Genomic DNA, 18,490 nt, shown 5'->3' on the forward strand with positions numbered 1-18,490 from the left:
TAGGGCACCTCTCGGACATGCGCTAGGAAAGGGGGGGTGACGGAAAGCCGTTATAGATGGCGACACGTGTCACCAATGTCCCTTACCCGGTACTTCCTGGGCCGGGTCATTTTTTACAACAATTTGATGCATCTGCAGCAGGGTGCTGCCATAGCCCCCTGAGTTCGGACTCTCGCCAGGGAAGGCCACGGTCCCGGGGCAGGGATGCCCAAGGGGCTGGACTGGGCGCACTGCGCAGGGGATGCGCTGGTCCAGCCCCGCCGCACGGGGGTGATGGGGGCTGCACGCTATTCCGCCGGTTAGAAACGTTTCACCCCCGGCCCCCCAATGAAAGGGACTCCACAGATCTGTTCAAAACAGTTTATTGTATTTTTTCGTCAGACAAACACATTGATTTCTGGACCACAGTAGAGGATGGAAACCTTTCACAAACTTATTTATTTGAAAATACAAATATAAAATTATACTTTCCACATCTGTGATGTGAGAGACCCCCATCCACATAGTATTTTACAACAGGGCTTTAGAAAGCCATACACAGAGACCTGAAAGATGCTTGATATATATAGATACATATATATATGTATATATATAAAAAAAAAGTCACTACCAAAGTTCTCATCAGTTCATACTAAAGTATAAAAGGAAGGGCTAGGCCTGCCACTGTGCCATAGTTTATTTAGGTACATTTATGACCACCTGAAATGCTTAGACTTGCATCCTAGTACTGATGGAGTTCAGACCTCGTACAACAGAGAATGACGGGGATGTGCTACCTACAACGGTCGACGCGACACACGAGCCCACGCGTGGTGTTACGAGTATGTACAGAACAGAGAGCCGGGCGCACGGGCCAGCCCCGCTCCCCCCGGGGCTCCCCCCGCTCGGGCACGGAGCTCTCTCGAGACAACACAGTCAGACTGTTTGGGAACTGAGAACCGATCACGAGGATTTACTTTCTCAAACTACTACTTTTTTTTTTTTTTTTTTTTTTTTTGGTAATTTTTGTTACAGTATTAAAGTATTGCTTAGCTTACAGAATCTCCTCACGTAGTGTTCGCACGCGGCAATGGGTTTGACTTGGATTCTGTACGTATGAAACTCTACAGTGTCTGTGCGCAGACCGGGATCTGCCGGTGTGTCTTCGATGCATCCTGTCTCTTCACCTTACACTAACTTCAGTTTTCTGTTTGAACTATTTCGCTTAAAAAAACAAACCAAACCGCTAAAAAAAATAATTCGGAAAATTCCACCCAAGAGACATTTCCATAGCATAAAAGACAGCTATGAGTTAGTGTTGGTTTTTTTTTTGTTTGTTTTTTTTTTTTTTTTTTTGTAAACAGTTTCATATGCAATATCATACATAACCATGGCTGGCCTTCAGTAAAAATGTAGTAAACTATATTGCTTTATTATTGATTATGTTGCATTGAGTGAATGGCAGAAACAAAACAGGAAGGTAACTGTGGCTGGAGTCGCTAGCCCTCATTCACACTACAGATGAAAACAGCATCCTAGGCTTCAGAGCAGGGAAGAAAAGAAATCCGAACACCTTTCAGGTCGTTATTACCAACAATTACCCAATGGTTTAACTAGCCTAGCAAGATGTGTAACATTCACCAGTGGTACGCTGCTGTACAATGGAGAAAAAAAATAAACTTACAGCAAAGAGAGCCATGCTACCTTAAAGTCCAAGCTACAAATTCAACTTAAAATGAACATTTATGAAGTGTAAGAAAAAAGGGACAAAAATAATAATAAAAAAGGACAGATCAGGCTTCATTTTAATCAAGCCAATCCAATCACAAAGGACTTTTTTTATTTCGAAGGGGGGAGGGTAGCCGAGCTCCTGTGGCTTGCTACAGCTCCTCTGAACAGGTCCCCCGTGCCGGGGGTCCAGCTGGGAGAGGCTGTGGGTGCCCCCTGCCCACCCGATGGCCATCGCCCTCGGTGGGACACTGCGGGGGCAGCGCGGCCGTACCAGACCCTGGGAAAGGAAAGGGGCAATGGCCCTCGGCAGGGTCCTTCACCTGCTGGGCTTGACTGAAACAAAGAAGGTGGAGCTGAACCTTTGTGTTGAAAAATTTACAACCCCCCCCCCCCCCAAACGAACAAACGAAGGAAAAAAAAAACCAACCAAACCCCCTTCGAAATGGACTTCTAGATGAGTGGGGGACTAACGTGAACCTTAGTCTAGGTAGCCACATCAAAACATATCGGATTCCACGACATTTGTGCTATGGGCCACTGGGACTTCTCAAAAGGTATATAAACATCTAAAACATATTCACACAGATTAGCAATTTCTTCTGAGCATTCTTAAAAAAATATTTTTTTTTCTCTTAGTAAAATCGTTTTAATATACCGTGCCTCCCTCTTTTAAAAAATAAATTAAAAAAATCCAGTTTTGCATATCTAGCATTAGCATTTAAGGTAGTATGGCACATCCCCCTTTTCAAAGTCAAGGGTGGGGATCTACAAATGCCTTAGAAGTTTGCCAGCATTTTTAACATTGTGAGACCTTTGGTTAGTTGAAACCGCATCAGATCAGCAAAAGAAATAAAAACAAAAACACAACAGAAAAAAAAAAAGAAAAGAGGAAAGAAAAAAAAAAAAAGAAAAGGAAAACCTTCCCAAAATTATTAGCATTTTTTTCTTAAATAAGAGAAAGTTCTATCCTTACTGGTCCTAAATCTGAATAACTACATCTAAATTTTTAACCTTAATTACGATACACCTACCAATATGTACTAGAAGAGGAAGAGAGAAAGAGGGGGGGGAAAAATTCACTACACTAGCATCAGGACAGCACTCTTACAAGATAGCCATTTTATACACTATTAACATACAACAATGATCAACAAAGAATATTCTATGAGGTGACAGGGAATGGAGAGGAAAACCAACTGGTAGTACAGTACATCATCAACATTGACAAAATATCAATAAAAAATTCCCTGACGGTACATTGAATTACAGGGAATTTGTTTTGTTGTTTTTTTTTCATTTTTATTTTTTAAAGAATTGTTTTATTTAATTACTTGATCAAGTCTCAATATTTAAAAAGCGTCCAGCATTTTGCTTAAACCTGGTTGTTCTGAAATAAGAAAAAAACCTAAAATATTACATAAAAAGCATGATTCTTTTTTAAAAACAAGAAAAACAAGGTTTTCTCCTTTCAGTTAGCAGTATGGTGCCTTGTTTTTGTTAAAGATGCCTTGCTCTACCTTGTCTATTGAATGTCTACATTAGTCTACCTGTTAGTAAAATTTACAAAAATAGGAGTGCAGCAGCTTTTTTTAACAAATGTCGCATTCAGTGTCTTATACTGGCTGTACCTAAAGTACCAAATTTATAAACGTAACAATTTAAAAAAATATTAATAAAACTTGTCAATATTACGTTAAAAAAAGAAGAAATATATCCACACTACAGTATGTTCTTAATGCCACCTACCATGTTGTACTTCTAGTTTGCTGTTGCAGGCCTATTTACCAATATTAAAAAAATTAAATTAAAAAATATCCTTCATAAGTCTCCTCCCCCAACAGAGGACCATATATATAACAGCCAAATATTAAACATGTGCAAATAGGAAACTGTCAGTTTTTCCCCTACCAGTCACAGTGCAATGATGTTTTATACTTTATTTTTTTTTTTAATTCTGTTTACAACTACAATAAATTAAAATCTTCCGTTGCTTCTAGGGTGAAACTTGTAGCACTGAGGTATTCCCAAAAAAAAAAAAAAAAAAAAAAAAAAAAAAGAAACAACCAAAAAACCAAAACCACAACCAAAAGTTGCTTTCCTAATTTGTTAATACAGAAGGTAATGGATAAAAAAGGTAACGATGCAAGCTGTAAAGCCGCTCTGCCTGCGGCAGGCGAGCGCGGAGGAGGGACCTCGCCTCCGCCCGGGCTGCACAGGGTGCCCAGGGCAGCTGAAATGACTGGACAGCGAGTTGATCTAGTTTAAAACAACTAAAAAAGGAAAAAAAAAAAAAAAAAAAAAAGGTGTGCTTTGAACCGTAAATGCAATAAATAGGAAAATCGTAGCTTCTTTTTCAGTCTTGGGAAAAGCAGGTTTTAAATTAAAAAAATACCACTAGACTGTTCCTTTGTAAGCTGTGCACGTCTGATAGCGAAGATGCTGGTATGACGCTAGGAGAGCTGGAAGGTCTACCACGCCTACGGAGCAAGCTGAACAGTGTGTGCATCACCTAACTCCCGCGGGCCAGCTCCGGCAGTTGGTCACAAAGTCTAAAACTTTCTTTTTTTTTTTTTTCTTCTTCTTCCATTTTCATAGAGAAACTGCCTTAGGCTGACTCCACCACAAAAATAGGTTTGTATTTCTCTTTCTTAATAGTTTATATGTAGTTAATGGAATTGTATATACAGTATTTTTTTTTTTCAGAATTCACAATTTCAAAAAACCTTATATCACCTCTTTCAACAAAAAAAAGCACTTATAGAAAAAGGACGCACAAAAAGTTTGTAGTCCTTGCCTTATTGCCGAAAATAGATAGAATTAGGTTAACGAAGATGCCACAAATGAAAAGAAGGGCTAGAGAACCTGCTGCTCACCTGTGCCCCCCGCGCTCTGCAAGGCCACCCTGAAGCCCTGCCCGCTGCCGGCTCTGCTCCCCCCGCCACCCTCGGCAGCCGCAGAGCCGGGACCAGCGGCTGCGGCTCCTGTCACCATCTCAGCATCCTTTAAGCAACAACAACTACGTAAAACAGAAGGGAGAAGGAGGGGAGGTGGGAAAGATAACTGAAAGAAACCCCTTAATATAAACAGTTACACTATGGTTAGGCTCTCGCTAGATACACAAAGAATTAGAACTACGTGGCTACGAGACTATGTCAAAACGCTACGAAAAAATGTGGTTTGGAGAGGTTTAAAAAGGGGGAGGGGGGGGAACCCATCCAGAAAATAAAACGAACAAGAAATGGGTTTTATATACATACTTTTAAAAGCTGTTGTTTTTATAGTACAGCAGATTCATGAGATGATGAGAGAGATTTTTAAACAACCTAAGTCCGTCGAGTGCCACCTCCAGTTTGTTTGCGTTGCCGGTGATGATGTAGTGCTCAAAGTCTGATGAGATCATCCAACCGTGGGCCCGCTCAGAAACTTCGCCCCGTCTTGCCCGGACATCCAGAGAGACTCTGTGGGGGGAACGGCAGACATGGGACACAGGAGAGCGAGAGTTAGCTCGGGTCCATTGGGGGTTTTAACACCCCCCACCACAGCCCCCCCAAAGCGTCTGTGAGCGCTGTGCGGCCGCAGCGTGCCCCGATCCGTACCGAGGGCGAAGCCGGGCACACACCACCCTGGCTGCCCAGCGACAGCAAAACGCTGATGGATCAATCCGAAGGACCAAACCTGTTCCTCGGGCACCTGTTATGCCAGGAGTTTACATGGTTTTGGTAAAAACCATTTTTTTCTAAAGGCACCGCTGAACTACTTGAAAGGCAACAATTTCTCAATTTCTGCAGGGGTAGGCTGCAGCAGGCATGATTTATTTTATAATGGAGGATTTGCCTTCTAATGTTCCCTCCCTGCCGGTGCTTAATGTTGAGATGGAAATAAATATTGGGGGCTGGCGGCGAGGAACGCGCACCCTGTGCTCTCACGTTTTCGGGGTGACGTCCAGCACCCACCCCCAGAGGGCTGCGCCCGGGGCCAGGACCTGCCGGCAGCCCACAGCCCGCAGGAAGGGCTGGTCCCTGCCCTGGGGACCCGCAGCTCCCCCAGCATCATCCTCCCTGGCTGCATCCTGCCCCGGGCAGCCGGTGCGGGACCAGATGCCTCGGGATGTGCTGCCGCGATAGAAATCTCAGACTTGGTGGTCCTTGAGGAATTAATAATAAGGCTCATTTCCTCCTCTCAAAAATCTATTTCAATTAGTAATGAGCAACATTAAAGGCACTTTCTGTTTGTAAGTCATTAATGGTTTGAGTCTTGGTCCTGGACAGTAAATGATGGTTACAGTGTGATGTGTTGTGGTAAGTGCAGAATGATTACGATACGTTAATCTGATGAATGCCACCTTCATCGCAGCGTTATTAGTGTGAATTATGATGCTCTGCTTAGGTCTCCAGCCAGCCTCGTGTCCCACCTCGTTATTACAAAGGGTGGTGGCCCAGAAAACACGAAGGATTCTGACAAATTGATCTGTGAACAGCCACCGATACGTGCAAATAATAAGTGGGATTAAAGCAAGAGTGCCTATGCTGCTTTTTTCTCTCCCATAAAAAATACTGCTCGGTGGAGCAGATCAATTGATGAAGCAGTTTCAGGTAAGCCTGGGTGTATGTGGGTACATGAAGAGTAAACAGAAAGCCCCTTGACCCACTAGTATTTAGGTCTAAATCTATTTTTATGTAATTTAAAGCCTCCAAATGCTTCTCATAGCTCCCAGTCCCTGGACTAACTGCAAGGCTAAGCTCATGTGTGGGTTCTGGAGGCGGAGCAGGTGACACCCATCAGCAGCACTGGGCTGAAGGCAGAGGAGGGGACGTCACACTGGTACGGCCGGGGCAGGGACCGACAGCTCTGCACTGCACCGGCGGGGGGGAAACGCCACTTTTCACTAACTTGACTTTTCTCGTCTACTCTGTTCTCAGTGTCAGAATATTTGTTTGCAAAGATGAATATGCCAAAGGCCAACAACAACAAAAAATAATAAAAAAATATTTAAATATTTAATTAACTTGAGCTTAGTTCAAAGGGTAGGAAACTGGCAGCGATCCAAGGATGCATTACTCAGGTAATGTCTTTAATTTAATTTGCTTAGGTTTAATTTTTTTTTAATCTTGATAATTGCTCTATGGTTACTAGTTACAATGTTATCTTCTAGCTGTAATATTTGGTACAGCACTTAATTAAGAATGATGCTTTCTCTGTAATAAAGCGGTGGGGCTCATCTATTTTTAGATCAGTGCACTGGTAGCAGATCTATAACCCCCACCGGGATGCTGCCAGCTGGCCCTTGGTGGCGTCCCCACCGGTTTCTGGGATCGCTGGTTTTCCCGTGGGGTCGTTGGCTCTCCAAATTATTGCACTAAGTGTCACCAATATGAAAATATGACTTCTGGGGAGTTTAGCTCCTGATCTCTCTTCCAGTTTCCAGCCCCTGAGATTGATTCAAATAACACAAATCACAGAAAGGAATGATTAAAGGCCAAGGAAAGACGAAATGAAGATAAAAAATCGTTCACTTAAAGTAAATATAGGGGAGATGGTAGTTTAGCACAAAGTACAAATGGTATATACTGTAATACCTCCAAGTGAGATGGCAACCAACCATGTGTAACGTTTCAATGGTATCCATTTGTAAAAGCCGTTGCAATCAAAGGTCCCTAAAATTGTACAATTGTTAAGTTCATCAGTGCTCTATACATGGGAACAGCTGATTATTAATTTTGGCAAGAAATTATCAAAGGACTTGAGAGACTGTGTTGCCAGCATGAATAGGTATTTCCGAGAGCTGTTCTTGGTCACTGGTGACTCGGTGTGCTGAACCCTGCGGGTACCTTTCCGAGACCATCATCTTTTCATTCCCCCAGTTGCAAAAATAAGCTCTGGGTTGTCCCTTCCTTACTTTTAAACCAGGGTTAGTAAATGGAGAGTGTTAAATAAATATATATGTAAAAAAAAAGAAAAAAAGAAAAAAGCTACGGGATTTTTGCAGTTATTGGGGAAATTAAGAGGCTGCCAATCTGCAAGTCAAATACATAATTGTCCTTTGGAGAAGTGTTAGTGCAGACAAATCTGGGTGGGCAGGCTTGTACCCTGTCACTTGAAAAATCGGGGTGCTGCCAGGGCCAGAGCGCCCAAGTTTTCAAGAACAAACAGGCCTTTTTCTTTAGGTGAAAAATGGAAACGAGGTGCTGTAAGTGGTGAGAGACGGCAGTTTAAATGGATGCAGCTCTTAGCAGAGCAAGGACATTCCATGGTCGATACCAGGACTGATGCAAAGGGATCATCCGTGGGCAGGACCCAGGGGGAACTGGGCACAAGGGCACAAATGGAGGCAGCAGTGTTTTTATTGTTGGTCTTTTTGGGTACCGGTTGCTTATGTGATAAACCCAAGACAATTTCAGGAACTTTGTCTGCACTACGCTCCTGCTCCCCCCACTCATCCCATTCGGTCCAGGAGCTCAGCTCTCTGCCCGGTCTGAGGGAACTCAGGGGAGCCCTCTGTACTGTGCCACGTTTGTGGTACAGGAGGGCAAAAAATACAAAAACCTCATCATTTTACAACAAAAAGGGGAACAGTCACAGTTTTTCTGTCTGGGAGACTGACAGCCACCAAAGAGGTGCAACCACATTCATGCTAACACACACAGGTCAGATGGTGTGCTCTGAACACCAGCATGCAGCCTTGTTAAGCAAATCTCCATCGCCCGTCATTAGTGAGCTGGCAGACCCACGGCGTTAAGAGCGGCTGTCCCAACGACCTGATGGCGCAACAGCAGCGCTTCACTTGCCACCTGCAGGTTTTATGGGCTGTCAGTGGCACCGTAGCCGGCTGGGGGTGACCTGGGAGGTTGGCAAATGCCAGTGGCTGGCACTGGTCCGTGGGGATGCTGCCGCTGCAGGGGTGGGTGATGGGGAGTGGGGTGGGGTGGCTGTGCCCTTGTGAGGGTGGCTCTGGGCACCCTGAGGTCCCTCTGGGCACCCTGGGGTCCTGCCAGCCCAATTAATGAGCCACCTTGTGCATGTTTAGGTGGGCACAGGGACTTGTATGTTGTCTGCAAATGGGTGTGTCAGCCGGGATGGGTGGCTGGGCTGATATAAAGCCCATAATAAATAAGCAGGAGCTTTAAAGCCCGTAATTGTTTGGACAAACGTCAAGCCTGGACTGCAGAAGGCAGCAGACAAGCGTTTCCAGCCGAGCTGGTAACTGCAGCGGCACAGTCAGTTGGCACAGCTCTAGCAGGCTACGGCAGCAAGGTGCTATGCTCGCTGTCAGGTCATTGTTAACCAGAGAAAGCCACAAAACCCCCAACATACCCCCCCTCTGATGTCATCAAACAATGAGACAACCCCCCGCCCCGCCCCGTGACCGAGAAGCGGGGCAGCGGCCGCGGTGCGCACAGTACTTACGGCGATGCCATGGCCGAAGCCGGAGCCCGGCTGCGGGCTGGCGGCGCTTATGTAGTTACCCACGCCGGAGTCCTGGCTGGCCGTGCCGTAGAGGTCCGCGACGGGCCCTGGGCTGTTGGCCCCGGGGAAGCCTCCGGGTCGGGCTGGGTTGGAGCCTGCCGGGGAAGCGGGTGCGCCAAAATTCGGTTGAGCACTGTAGCTATTCAAGACTGGTGTGCAGAGAATAAAGCTGGGTATGAGGCCAGACGCCAGGCATGCACCGTTATTACAAAGCCAAACACCAGAATAAACAGCCTAGGCCCAACTTCTAACACTTAACCAAGGCCATGCGATAGGAGAGCAAGTACTGGATAAGAGTCAGCCCGTACTACTACGAAGCTTAGAGCTCCAAAAATATATATATGGATATATATAAAAAAAAAAGAACAATCATTCAACACACTACTGCAACCAGAGACTGGAGGTGCTCAGTTTCACCAAATTATCACAAAATATAATAGGTATTTTTCAACATCTGACTTGATGCTCATGCAGTAGTAACAAGTTCTCTAGGTCTGGGCACGCCGAGACAGCATTCACATCCCATGCAAACTACAAAGGAACTAGTTTGAGACTACACATTGTGGTAATATTGATATTAAAATGTTGACAGCAAATAACTTCAATCGCATCTAGGAAAATCGTTTTTGGATCCATTCGATACTTTTGGAAAAAACCCGCCCTTTTAAATCAGTAAGCTGTAGAAATAGTTCAATAGTTGATTGTAGTTGTTTTGTTTTTTTCTTTAAATGGTATGGAATGGAACAGTTTGGAATTTTTTTTTTTTTTAATATGACCAAGGAGAGTGTTGGTTTATTTAATTTTTTTTTTTCCTTTTGATTTGGAGAGCGAAGACCTACCTTCGTCTCCAAAACCATGCTTGGGACATCAACCAAAATTAAACAAATAAATAAAGATCAAAAGCAAAAAAAACCAGAATTCCAGAGGGTGTATGACAACTCACCTCCTAATGTGGAAGTAAAAGAAAATTTTATTTTTTTCCTCCCTTTATTTTTTCTTTTTTTTGAGACAGAAAAACAATGTAAATAAGAATGATACTAAAGAATAAATTTAGATATTAAAGCATGTTAGATGATCAGGCTTCTGGCATCTCTCACAGTTGCTCTTGGATGTAAAATTTATGAGGAAGAAGTTTCAATGCAAAAGAAAAGTTAGCGGACTAGGAGGAGCTGGATGGAAATGGCTTGCGGGAAGCTGGAGCTACACCTGAGTGGTACTTGCAAGGTCCTTCAGGAGCACATGGAGACTCGCCTGCCCGCACCAGCTACCGCCTCACCGCCCCCCCGGCACACCGCTGCTGGCAGCGCCCAGCACCAGGGCACGGCCCCACAGCGGTGCCCAACACTGCACCCCCTGCCCCGCGGCAGCCACCGGCACCAGTGCGGCCAGCACCTGCCCCGCGGAGCCCAGCACCTCCACGCTCCAGGCTGTGCCAAGAGTTTGTTCTTCAGCCTTTTCCTCTGGATGCAACTTCCCACGTGTCTTCATGAAGCGCTACAAAGGGTTCGTAAGGTTTGAAAGCCCACAGTAACCCTCAGCCACTGGCCCACTGGTCAGAGCCGCTAGCCCACCAGTCAGAGCCACCAGCTTACCAGTCAGAGCCACTAGCCCACTGGTCAGAGCCACTAGCCCACAAGCAGAGCCACACCAACCAGCTGTGGGTTCTCCTGGGGGTGGGAGCAGCGCAGGGCAGACCGAGGTGTGGCTCTGGCAGCACCTTACGTGGGCTGCGGTGGGCTCAGCCTGGGTTTTCTGCTGGGCCACCACTTCTCCTGCCCTGGCCCCCTCCCCCTGCACCACCCCCCCGAGAGGTCCCCATTTTTCAAATGAATGAATAAACCCATCCAAAAAAAGTCAACCCAGCAGCTGTTGGCTCTGCAATGACAGGAGAGTAAATCTTACAAAATAAGTGATTTAATGCAGCTCTGAACTGGTAGCAGGGGAAAGTAAGTAGGACATCTAAGCTAGCAAGTTAAAAGAAATAAGGCATGAGAGAGTAAACAGATTTTGGAATTCACTGGCAAACAAAGCGCCTTTTTTTTATTATTAAAGATTAAATGTCAAGATAACATTTGGCCTTCTCACTCATGAAGAAAAATATCCAGCTGAGATGTTCAAAAGCCCTTTATTACTCTACGCTAGCACTTTTTTTCCCCCTTTTCTTCCTTCTGGTTCAATAAAACGCAGGCAAGTTTTACTGCCAAGTCACAGAAAACCCAGTCGGCCAGTCCGAGCCAAGGCAGGAGCGCGGCAGGGGGATGCGGCAAGGCAAGGGGGGACCCTGTCAGTGAAACACCCCTGCAAAGCCCCGCGGCAGCACCAGGACAGCCCACCGTGCCGCCTCGGGGCCAGAAGTGGGGACCGGCCTCGGCCCCCTGCCTACGCGATGCCCAGAGCCCCCTGCCACCGCGGCCACCACGGAGCGGCACACATGCCCGTGAGCCGTGCCCAACCAGGCAGACGTACACCGTGGCATCCAGAGGGATGTCCTTCTCATTGCGGGGGCGTAACGTAAGAAAAAGGTCATTTTCTATCTACCGAACATCAGGTGAATATCCATGCTGCTTGCAGGAGTGCCTGCGGAAAAACGGGCACAGCAAAATCCCACCTGCTGCCCCAGTGCCCGGGGATGCCCCGGCACGGCTCCGTGCTGCCCGTGCCAAAGCCCGGAGACCTGCAGAGAAAGGGCTGGAAGCTTCTACAGAGCTGGTGCTCTGCTCCAACCCAATAAATGAATTTATTTATTCACGAGGAGGTTGAGCACTCCTCAGAAACTGCACTTTACCGATTCGCTCAGCCCTGGTGAGCTGCTCAATATTTGTCTTCTGACAAAAGCTGCGCGTCAGCTCACCTGGAGCCAGAGGCACTCCCACCACTGCTCCGCAACACCACCATGGGGACCTCCAGCAACAATCCCAACATGCAAAACACGACGCATTTGGGTGAGAAATAGCCAGAAACAAATTTGTTTTACACAAACCTGGAATAATCTGACACTAAAACAAACAAGAAAAAAACCCCAAATCCTCCAGACACTGTTTCAGTGCTCGAAAAAAATTTAGGTCTCTTTGGAGACACGTGTCTTTATGACAAAGTTCCCAATGTCAGCTCCATCGCTGGAGGAGGCAGAAGCTGTCCAAGAGCCACGGCTGCTGGAAGCTTGCGGGAATCTCGGAGCGTTAAGATTAATGCCTTGCAGGCTGCAAGGAATCCAAGAATCGCGCCCCCCCCCCCCCCCCCCCCCCGACCACCTGCAGTAATAACAGGGAATAATTAAAGGCAGAAGTGCAGGAGCACGCTGCTGGAAGGCTGTCAGGGGGCTGTGCTGTCCCAGGAGAGGGGAGGGAACCACGGGCCACATCCTGCTGCTGCTCAGCAGAGCCCAGCGGCAAAGCCTGCCCTCTGGCCTGGTCCCAGCAGAGGAGCCGCCCGAGCTGCCCAAGTGTCTCCCGACTCTGGTTTGCCGGGGGACCCATCAGACTGAGCGTCAGCGGGGGTTCGGCAGGGCCATCTCCTCCCCTTCCAAGGACTGCCAGCACTTGGGAAGTCCTGGTAGTCAAAGCAGCCCTTTGTGATGTGCTCCGAAAGGTTCAGGTCCAATTTGCCAGCCAACTGCACGGGAACCCATCCCGCACCAGATGTTTTCACAGCTGCGGGACTGTGGCTAAGGGCTGCCAGCTCAAGGGTTTTCCCTGCACATAATTTGCGATCCCAAGGGTCACCGGGAAGCCCTGTGACAGATCAAGGTCAGGAGAGATGTGGAAAAGATGAGATGTGTCTGTAAATCACAGCCAACCAACTTTTTATCTACTTCAGCCCCAGCGCCCTCCCACCCCCCACGTTGCAGAAGCTCCTTCCTGTGCTGACGGAGATCAAGAGACAGCAGCCAAGGGACGTGGCAGCGATGGGAATGAGGAAGTTTAATGTCTTGTTTGCCTCACCTGGAATTTGCAGTGGCTTCTCTCTATGGAAAAAGCTCTGAGCTTGTGAATTTTGACCAGTAAGTGATGATTTGCCTGCAGGTCAGAGGGATGGGCTCTGGGGAGCATCGGGCTCTACCCTGCTGAAAGGCAATGAAGGGAAGCAAGATGGGGCGCCAGACACCGAAGCAAATGCACGTTCACAAAGCAGCCCCAGAACAGGCTTTTCTTTAAATGCAAAGCATTGGTGATGGTGGAGTTGGGATCTGCTGCGCACGGCTGGCAATGTGAGAGCTGCACCTTGGCTGCAGGGCTGGCTGGGAGAGCCGTGACAAACATCGGTGCTGCCTCCGCCTTCCAGAGGCGATAGCAAGAGACAAACACCACTGCTGGCGAGGACTGAAACAGGTAAAAGGACCTTAGACTCGGTGCCCTGCCACACCCCACTGCCTGCGTCCAGTATTCCCAGTGGGCCGGTTCTGCGACGGCCGAAGCCAGGGTTTGCTGCGCTGCCCCGCTGCAGCCCACGTGCCGGGTCTCGTCCCAGGGACGTGTTTGGTGCAACCCAGTGTGTTCGCTGCACCCTCCCCTCTACCTGAGCTGCATCTCCTCAAAGGAGAATCCACCAAAAGCCTTTCTGCTAAAATAAATATGAGCTTGGAGATAATTTTAAAAGGCATCCATAACCTCAAGACAGCGCTTCAGCGAGCAAGGCTTTTTTATTACTAACTCATCTTGGCATCCTTTAGCAGAGCTGTCTTTATCCACATCTAATGTGCGTTTCAGATACTTCTCAATGCAACGTTCGGGCAACAAGTGATTTATGTCAAAGGAGCCAGGAGCTGGAGCCTGAAACACACCTGGTTCACGCGGAGGCAGGAGGCTCAGGGCTACAAAACGCTCTGCTGGGAGCTGGGACGGAGCGTGCTGGAGCTTGCTTATCAAGTGCCTTCTTCTGCAAACTGCCACATTAACACAGACCCTGCTCATACATTAATCCGCCTTCAACAAGAAAGGTCACGACTGAAAGATAAACTCTCTTCCGATGAACTCTTGAGAAATTTCTAAGTCAGGATTCATTATGACATTTGCCTTAGCGAATGGCGTATTACACTGATGAGGATCCAGGCGCCTCGCTGCGGGGGCGGAGAGGGCAGCTGCGTAAAGCACAACAAGTCAGATGCTGGAATCCCACCCAGATAAACTCAACTCAGCCGTGAATGATGAAGGGAAGGAGGGAGGGAGAGGGAAGAGCACTGTGAGCTGACATTACTGTTCTGCAAGGGGATCGTGCACGGTACCGGGCTGATGGTCAGGATGACAAAGCAACACTAAAGTACGTTGTACCTCAAAGGAAACAAAGCAGGTGACATACGTACAGAGGTGTGTAAGACAGACGATCGCTGTCCCCTGCACATAGCCCACAGTCTTCAGCAACAATGTGTTTCCCTCTTCTACAGCACCAAACCCCAAAGATTTAACCAACACTACAGGAGGAGAACTGGCTCCTACAGCAGTCTCTTCACTGTTAACTACTGTGGTTTTGCTTTCTTTCTAACACATAACAAATATGAGTATTTCAAAAGTAAAAAAAAAAAAAAAAGAAAAGAAAAGAAAAAGAAAGGTGAGGAACGGTACAAACCGCAACTAGAGAAACTCGTGCCTGCCTTCCCAGCCATGGTGCGCAGGCAAGAAAAACCTCAAGTTCGAAAGAAACCACAACGATTTACTGGATTTCCTCTTTGAGAAGCAGCAGGGTACTTCAGGATGAGATACAGTGCCCCATTATCACAGCTAGAAATACATTTTGCACTTGAGAGAGCAGCTGAGAGCAGAATGGAGCAGAATGGAGCCACCCCAGCTTCTCCCCACCCACCGGCACCCACGTCCCGCCCGCATCCCACTGAGACCCGCGGGACCCCTGGCTGCATGCGCTCGCCCCGGAGGGTGCGCTGCTCAGCACTAAACCAACGCTTCCAAAGACCTGTCTAGTAACACTCGGCCATAGCCTTCACCTCCTGGAGAGGGGTCCTTGGCCCTGGGCATGGCGCGGGTGGGCAGCTCTGCTCCTTCTGGCAGGGCTGGTGGCAGAGCCCAGCCGCAGACAGAGGTGCTCCCCAGAAAGCAGGTCCTGTTATCTAAACCCACATGGGAAACGCAGCGACGTGTATACAGAAGAAAAAAAAGATGAAATACCCTTCTGTGAACATGCATGCTTTATGCGTCAGGTTAGCAGTTTATTTTTACAAGTGGAGCAAATGCCAGAAGCTGCCAGGGCAGAGGCTCCCGCTGCACGGCCGCCGGCACGAGAGACTGCCCTCCCTCTGCACCCCTCGGCTTCAAGAGCAGCTCCTTCTCGTCAGAAACTCACTCCTGATCTCACACCAAGTGTTCTCTACGCCAGCACCGGCCATCGCCAGCACGGCTCTCCTCCAGCCCTCCTTGCCCCGCTGGCCCCAGGGTGGCTCTCTGCACAAACAGGCTTCCCGACAACTTGTTGATCCAGTGCTCTAATTTCTGGATGACTCTCTCATCTACCATAAACAGCCATGCACAATTTGGCAGGCATTTCTACCATCAATGTTTATGATAATAACTAAACGTGCTTGAAAGCAGCAGGAAATTTTCAATATAACCATCATTAAGACAAAATGCTTTAAATCAAAGCCATTACCCACCACCAAGACTCAAAGCTCACAAGATTAGGCTGTTTTTCTCTCTTTATGAAAAATTCATATAACATGCTGCAAACATAATCTTCCAGCTCGAAGGAGTAAATGATATAATAACATTGAATGCCGCTGACAGGGATGGCAACAGGCGGGGGCTGGGGGGCACAGGGCAGGCAGGTGCCGCTCAGCAGCAGCCCGGCGGGGTGAGCCGACGGAGGGTGGGTACCCCAGCCACGCCAGGCACTATTTACCCTCACACACTGCCACCCATCCCTCTGCCCATGATGGGTCCAGCGGGGCTGCAAAGCAGGGTCATGAGGATGCCACAGTCTGGAGGCATTTAATTTGAGTCACTTGGGATTTACTGCTGGATTTTAAGAGATTTTCCCAGAAGGAATATCACCTGTTACCCAAGCATTCGAGCCTGCTGTGCCGCCTCGGCAGCAGCCCAAGCACCGACGCTGCAGAGGATGTTACAGTAAAATGATGGCGGCTGAAGCAGGGAAGATCGCAGCCTTCCTCGGGGATCCCCTGTGTCCTGAAGCATGAGCACTAATGGCCATGGTGCAGCCAGCATGACTAACAGACCAGCAGTCACAGCGTGACGCTGACGCTTTAAATAACCAGCCCCAGTATGGACTGCGGGAAAACTTAGCACCGCATGCAAATCTTGTATCATTAGTGCTTAGAGCCTCATAAATATCATTAGCTAGCACGGCACCCACATTACAGATAGCTTGGCCAAAGCTAATTCTTTGTGCATTCACAGCTGAAGTTAATGGGAGCTTATACCTTGCTTTTCAGAGATGCTAACAACCAAGATGTGATTTACATGAAACTGGATGCACAAATTAATGCCGGTCTGAAATAAGACGTCAGTGCTCCTGGTCCTTGGCTGCCTGTTCAGGCTGCCAGAGTGCACAGGCACAGCTCCGAGAACTAAATGCTCATGTTCAGGCTCGTTTTTTCTACACCGATCACCGCATACAGCTCCAGCTAGAGGCACAAACATGTTCCTTTGTGGTCAGGCTGAGCTATGGGAAGCATCTGTCTTGTACCTGCGCTTTTACATACAGCGGTGCTTTATGTCTGAGGCAGCACGCGGCACACCTCGAATCCAGATCAATGCTCAGACTCAAAAATGTCTCAGAAATAATGAGCTGGAAACACACCGACACTGTGGAGAGCAGCAATGTACAAACAGCTCCCAACTAGCTGAAACAGAAAGTGGGAGACAAACCAGAAAAACAAGTAACTCCAGCGTTACAATTAGAGGTGCCATTTAGTACATCTCTCGCGGGGACCTGCAAGGCGCCGTGCTCTGCTCCGGTTCTTCCCAACCAGACTTGAAAAGCAAACACCTCTTTGTAAGAAGCCCGTGGCAGACAGAGTGCCTCGGCAAGTATTAAGAGCCGTAGATATTTCGCTTATGACACCTGGCTGAGCCCTGACTCTGGAAAATCAAACCGTGAGCTTTGTGCCGCCCCTGACACGGCTCTGTGATGGGGAGCAGCCAGGCAGCCCTGGGTTAGTGGCAGCAGTTGTCCCTCCCCTGCAGCTATATTGGCCCTGTAGGGAAAAAAATAAAATAAAACAACTGTCAGGCTCATCAGTAAAATAAGTGGTGATGAGGCCGAGAGACACCGAGAGCAGCTATCTGCTGTAACAAGGTACTATTTGTATGTTATTTTCTATCTGCAGTCACACTTTAAAAGGTTGTTCTGCCTCTGCAGCCCCTTTGGAAATGGCTTCACACATCAAAATATCGCAGGGATAACGACAGAAAGCAGTGGGTGGTGAGCAGGTCCCCGGCTCAGCAATTACCGCTGGAAGTGAGGAGAGCAGGGGAAGGAGCGCTGCCTGGCCCCAGCACGGGGCTGCTGGCACTTCGCACGCTGCGAGGAACTGTGCCGGACACGTCAGGGTGATAATGGCAGCTGGGACCTTGTGGCCACCGCGTCCTGCCTGTGTGGTGCAGCACAGGGACCGCTGCTCCAGCACCAGTGTGGATGCTGAGCGGGTGGCGCGGACACAAAAAGCGACTGCTAAGCTACCTTGGGTGAGCAGAAAGCAAGAGCTGGGCGGTTTCCACAAGCTTGGCCGAGCTAAAAATTCAACTGGTGCAGGTGTTTTACAAACCCACCTATGTCCCTCTCATGCCTGCGAGCAGCACCTGCTTCTGCTCAGTACTGTGGTTAATGCGTGTGCGGCGCCGGCCGCGTCTGGGAGCTGCTGGCACACACCACTTTGCAGAAGGCAAGGCACAAAGACACCACGTATTCCAGCCCAGCTCTTCCGAGCCCTGCAGTTACGTAGCAGGACGCATAAATGCACTTTCCAGCCTGGCTGTAATTTGTTGCGATCGATCAATATTTATTGCCTAATCACATTTTCCATATTGCGAGTTAGCGGTGTCACTCTCGCGCCGGGCCGAGTGCTACACGGAGGCCACACAAAGCTTCGCGTGTAGAAGCTGCAATCAGGGAGCCAGCTCTTGTCACAGCCTTACAAAAGGATTTCCTCTTGAGCGGCTCATCTTTAATCATTATAAAAGCACAGAAGTTTAATCCATTTTTGATGTAAGCGCTAATAGCTTTGTGTCCTTGAAGTTCAAAGTGGTCTTCGTGCATGTCGCTAATTAGCCGAGCAAGCAGCCATTCAGCTCCCTCTCATGTTTCTAATTAGATCCTTAACAACAAACAAATGTCGACCTTACAAAGGCTG

General features: G+C 48.0%; 1 protein-coding gene across 14 annotated transcripts in view; it reads right to left on the reverse strand.

Moving 5' to 3' along the window:
* Positions 1-346: 346 nt before the first annotated feature.
* MSI2 (musashi RNA binding protein 2) overlaps positions 347-18,490 on the reverse strand; it is a 255,916-nt gene continuing 237,772 nt past the window's right edge. For 9 of the 14 annotated variants that reach the window (XM_055720846.1, XM_055720901.1, XM_055720857.1 and 6 more), the window contains 3 exons: positions 9,115-9,323; positions 7,287-7,364; positions 347-5,168 (listed from right to left, as the gene is read on the reverse strand). In XM_055720846.1, coding sequence (XP_055576821.1) covers positions 7,323-7,364; positions 9,115-9,323 — 251 coding nt within the window. In that variant the 3' untranslated portion in view covers positions 347-5,168; positions 7,287-7,322. The remainder of the gene's footprint in view (positions 5,169-7,286; positions 7,365-9,114; positions 9,324-18,490) is intronic. The other 5 variants (XM_055720870.1, XM_055720887.1, XM_055720879.1 and 2 more) reach the window with 2 other exon arrangements.

The sequence above is a fragment of the Falco cherrug genome, chromosome 1, assembly GCF_023634085.1.
Source record: "Falco cherrug isolate bFalChe1 chromosome 1, bFalChe1.pri, whole genome shotgun sequence".
Classification (NCBI taxonomy): domain Eukaryota; kingdom Metazoa; phylum Chordata; class Aves; order Falconiformes; family Falconidae; genus Falco; species Falco cherrug.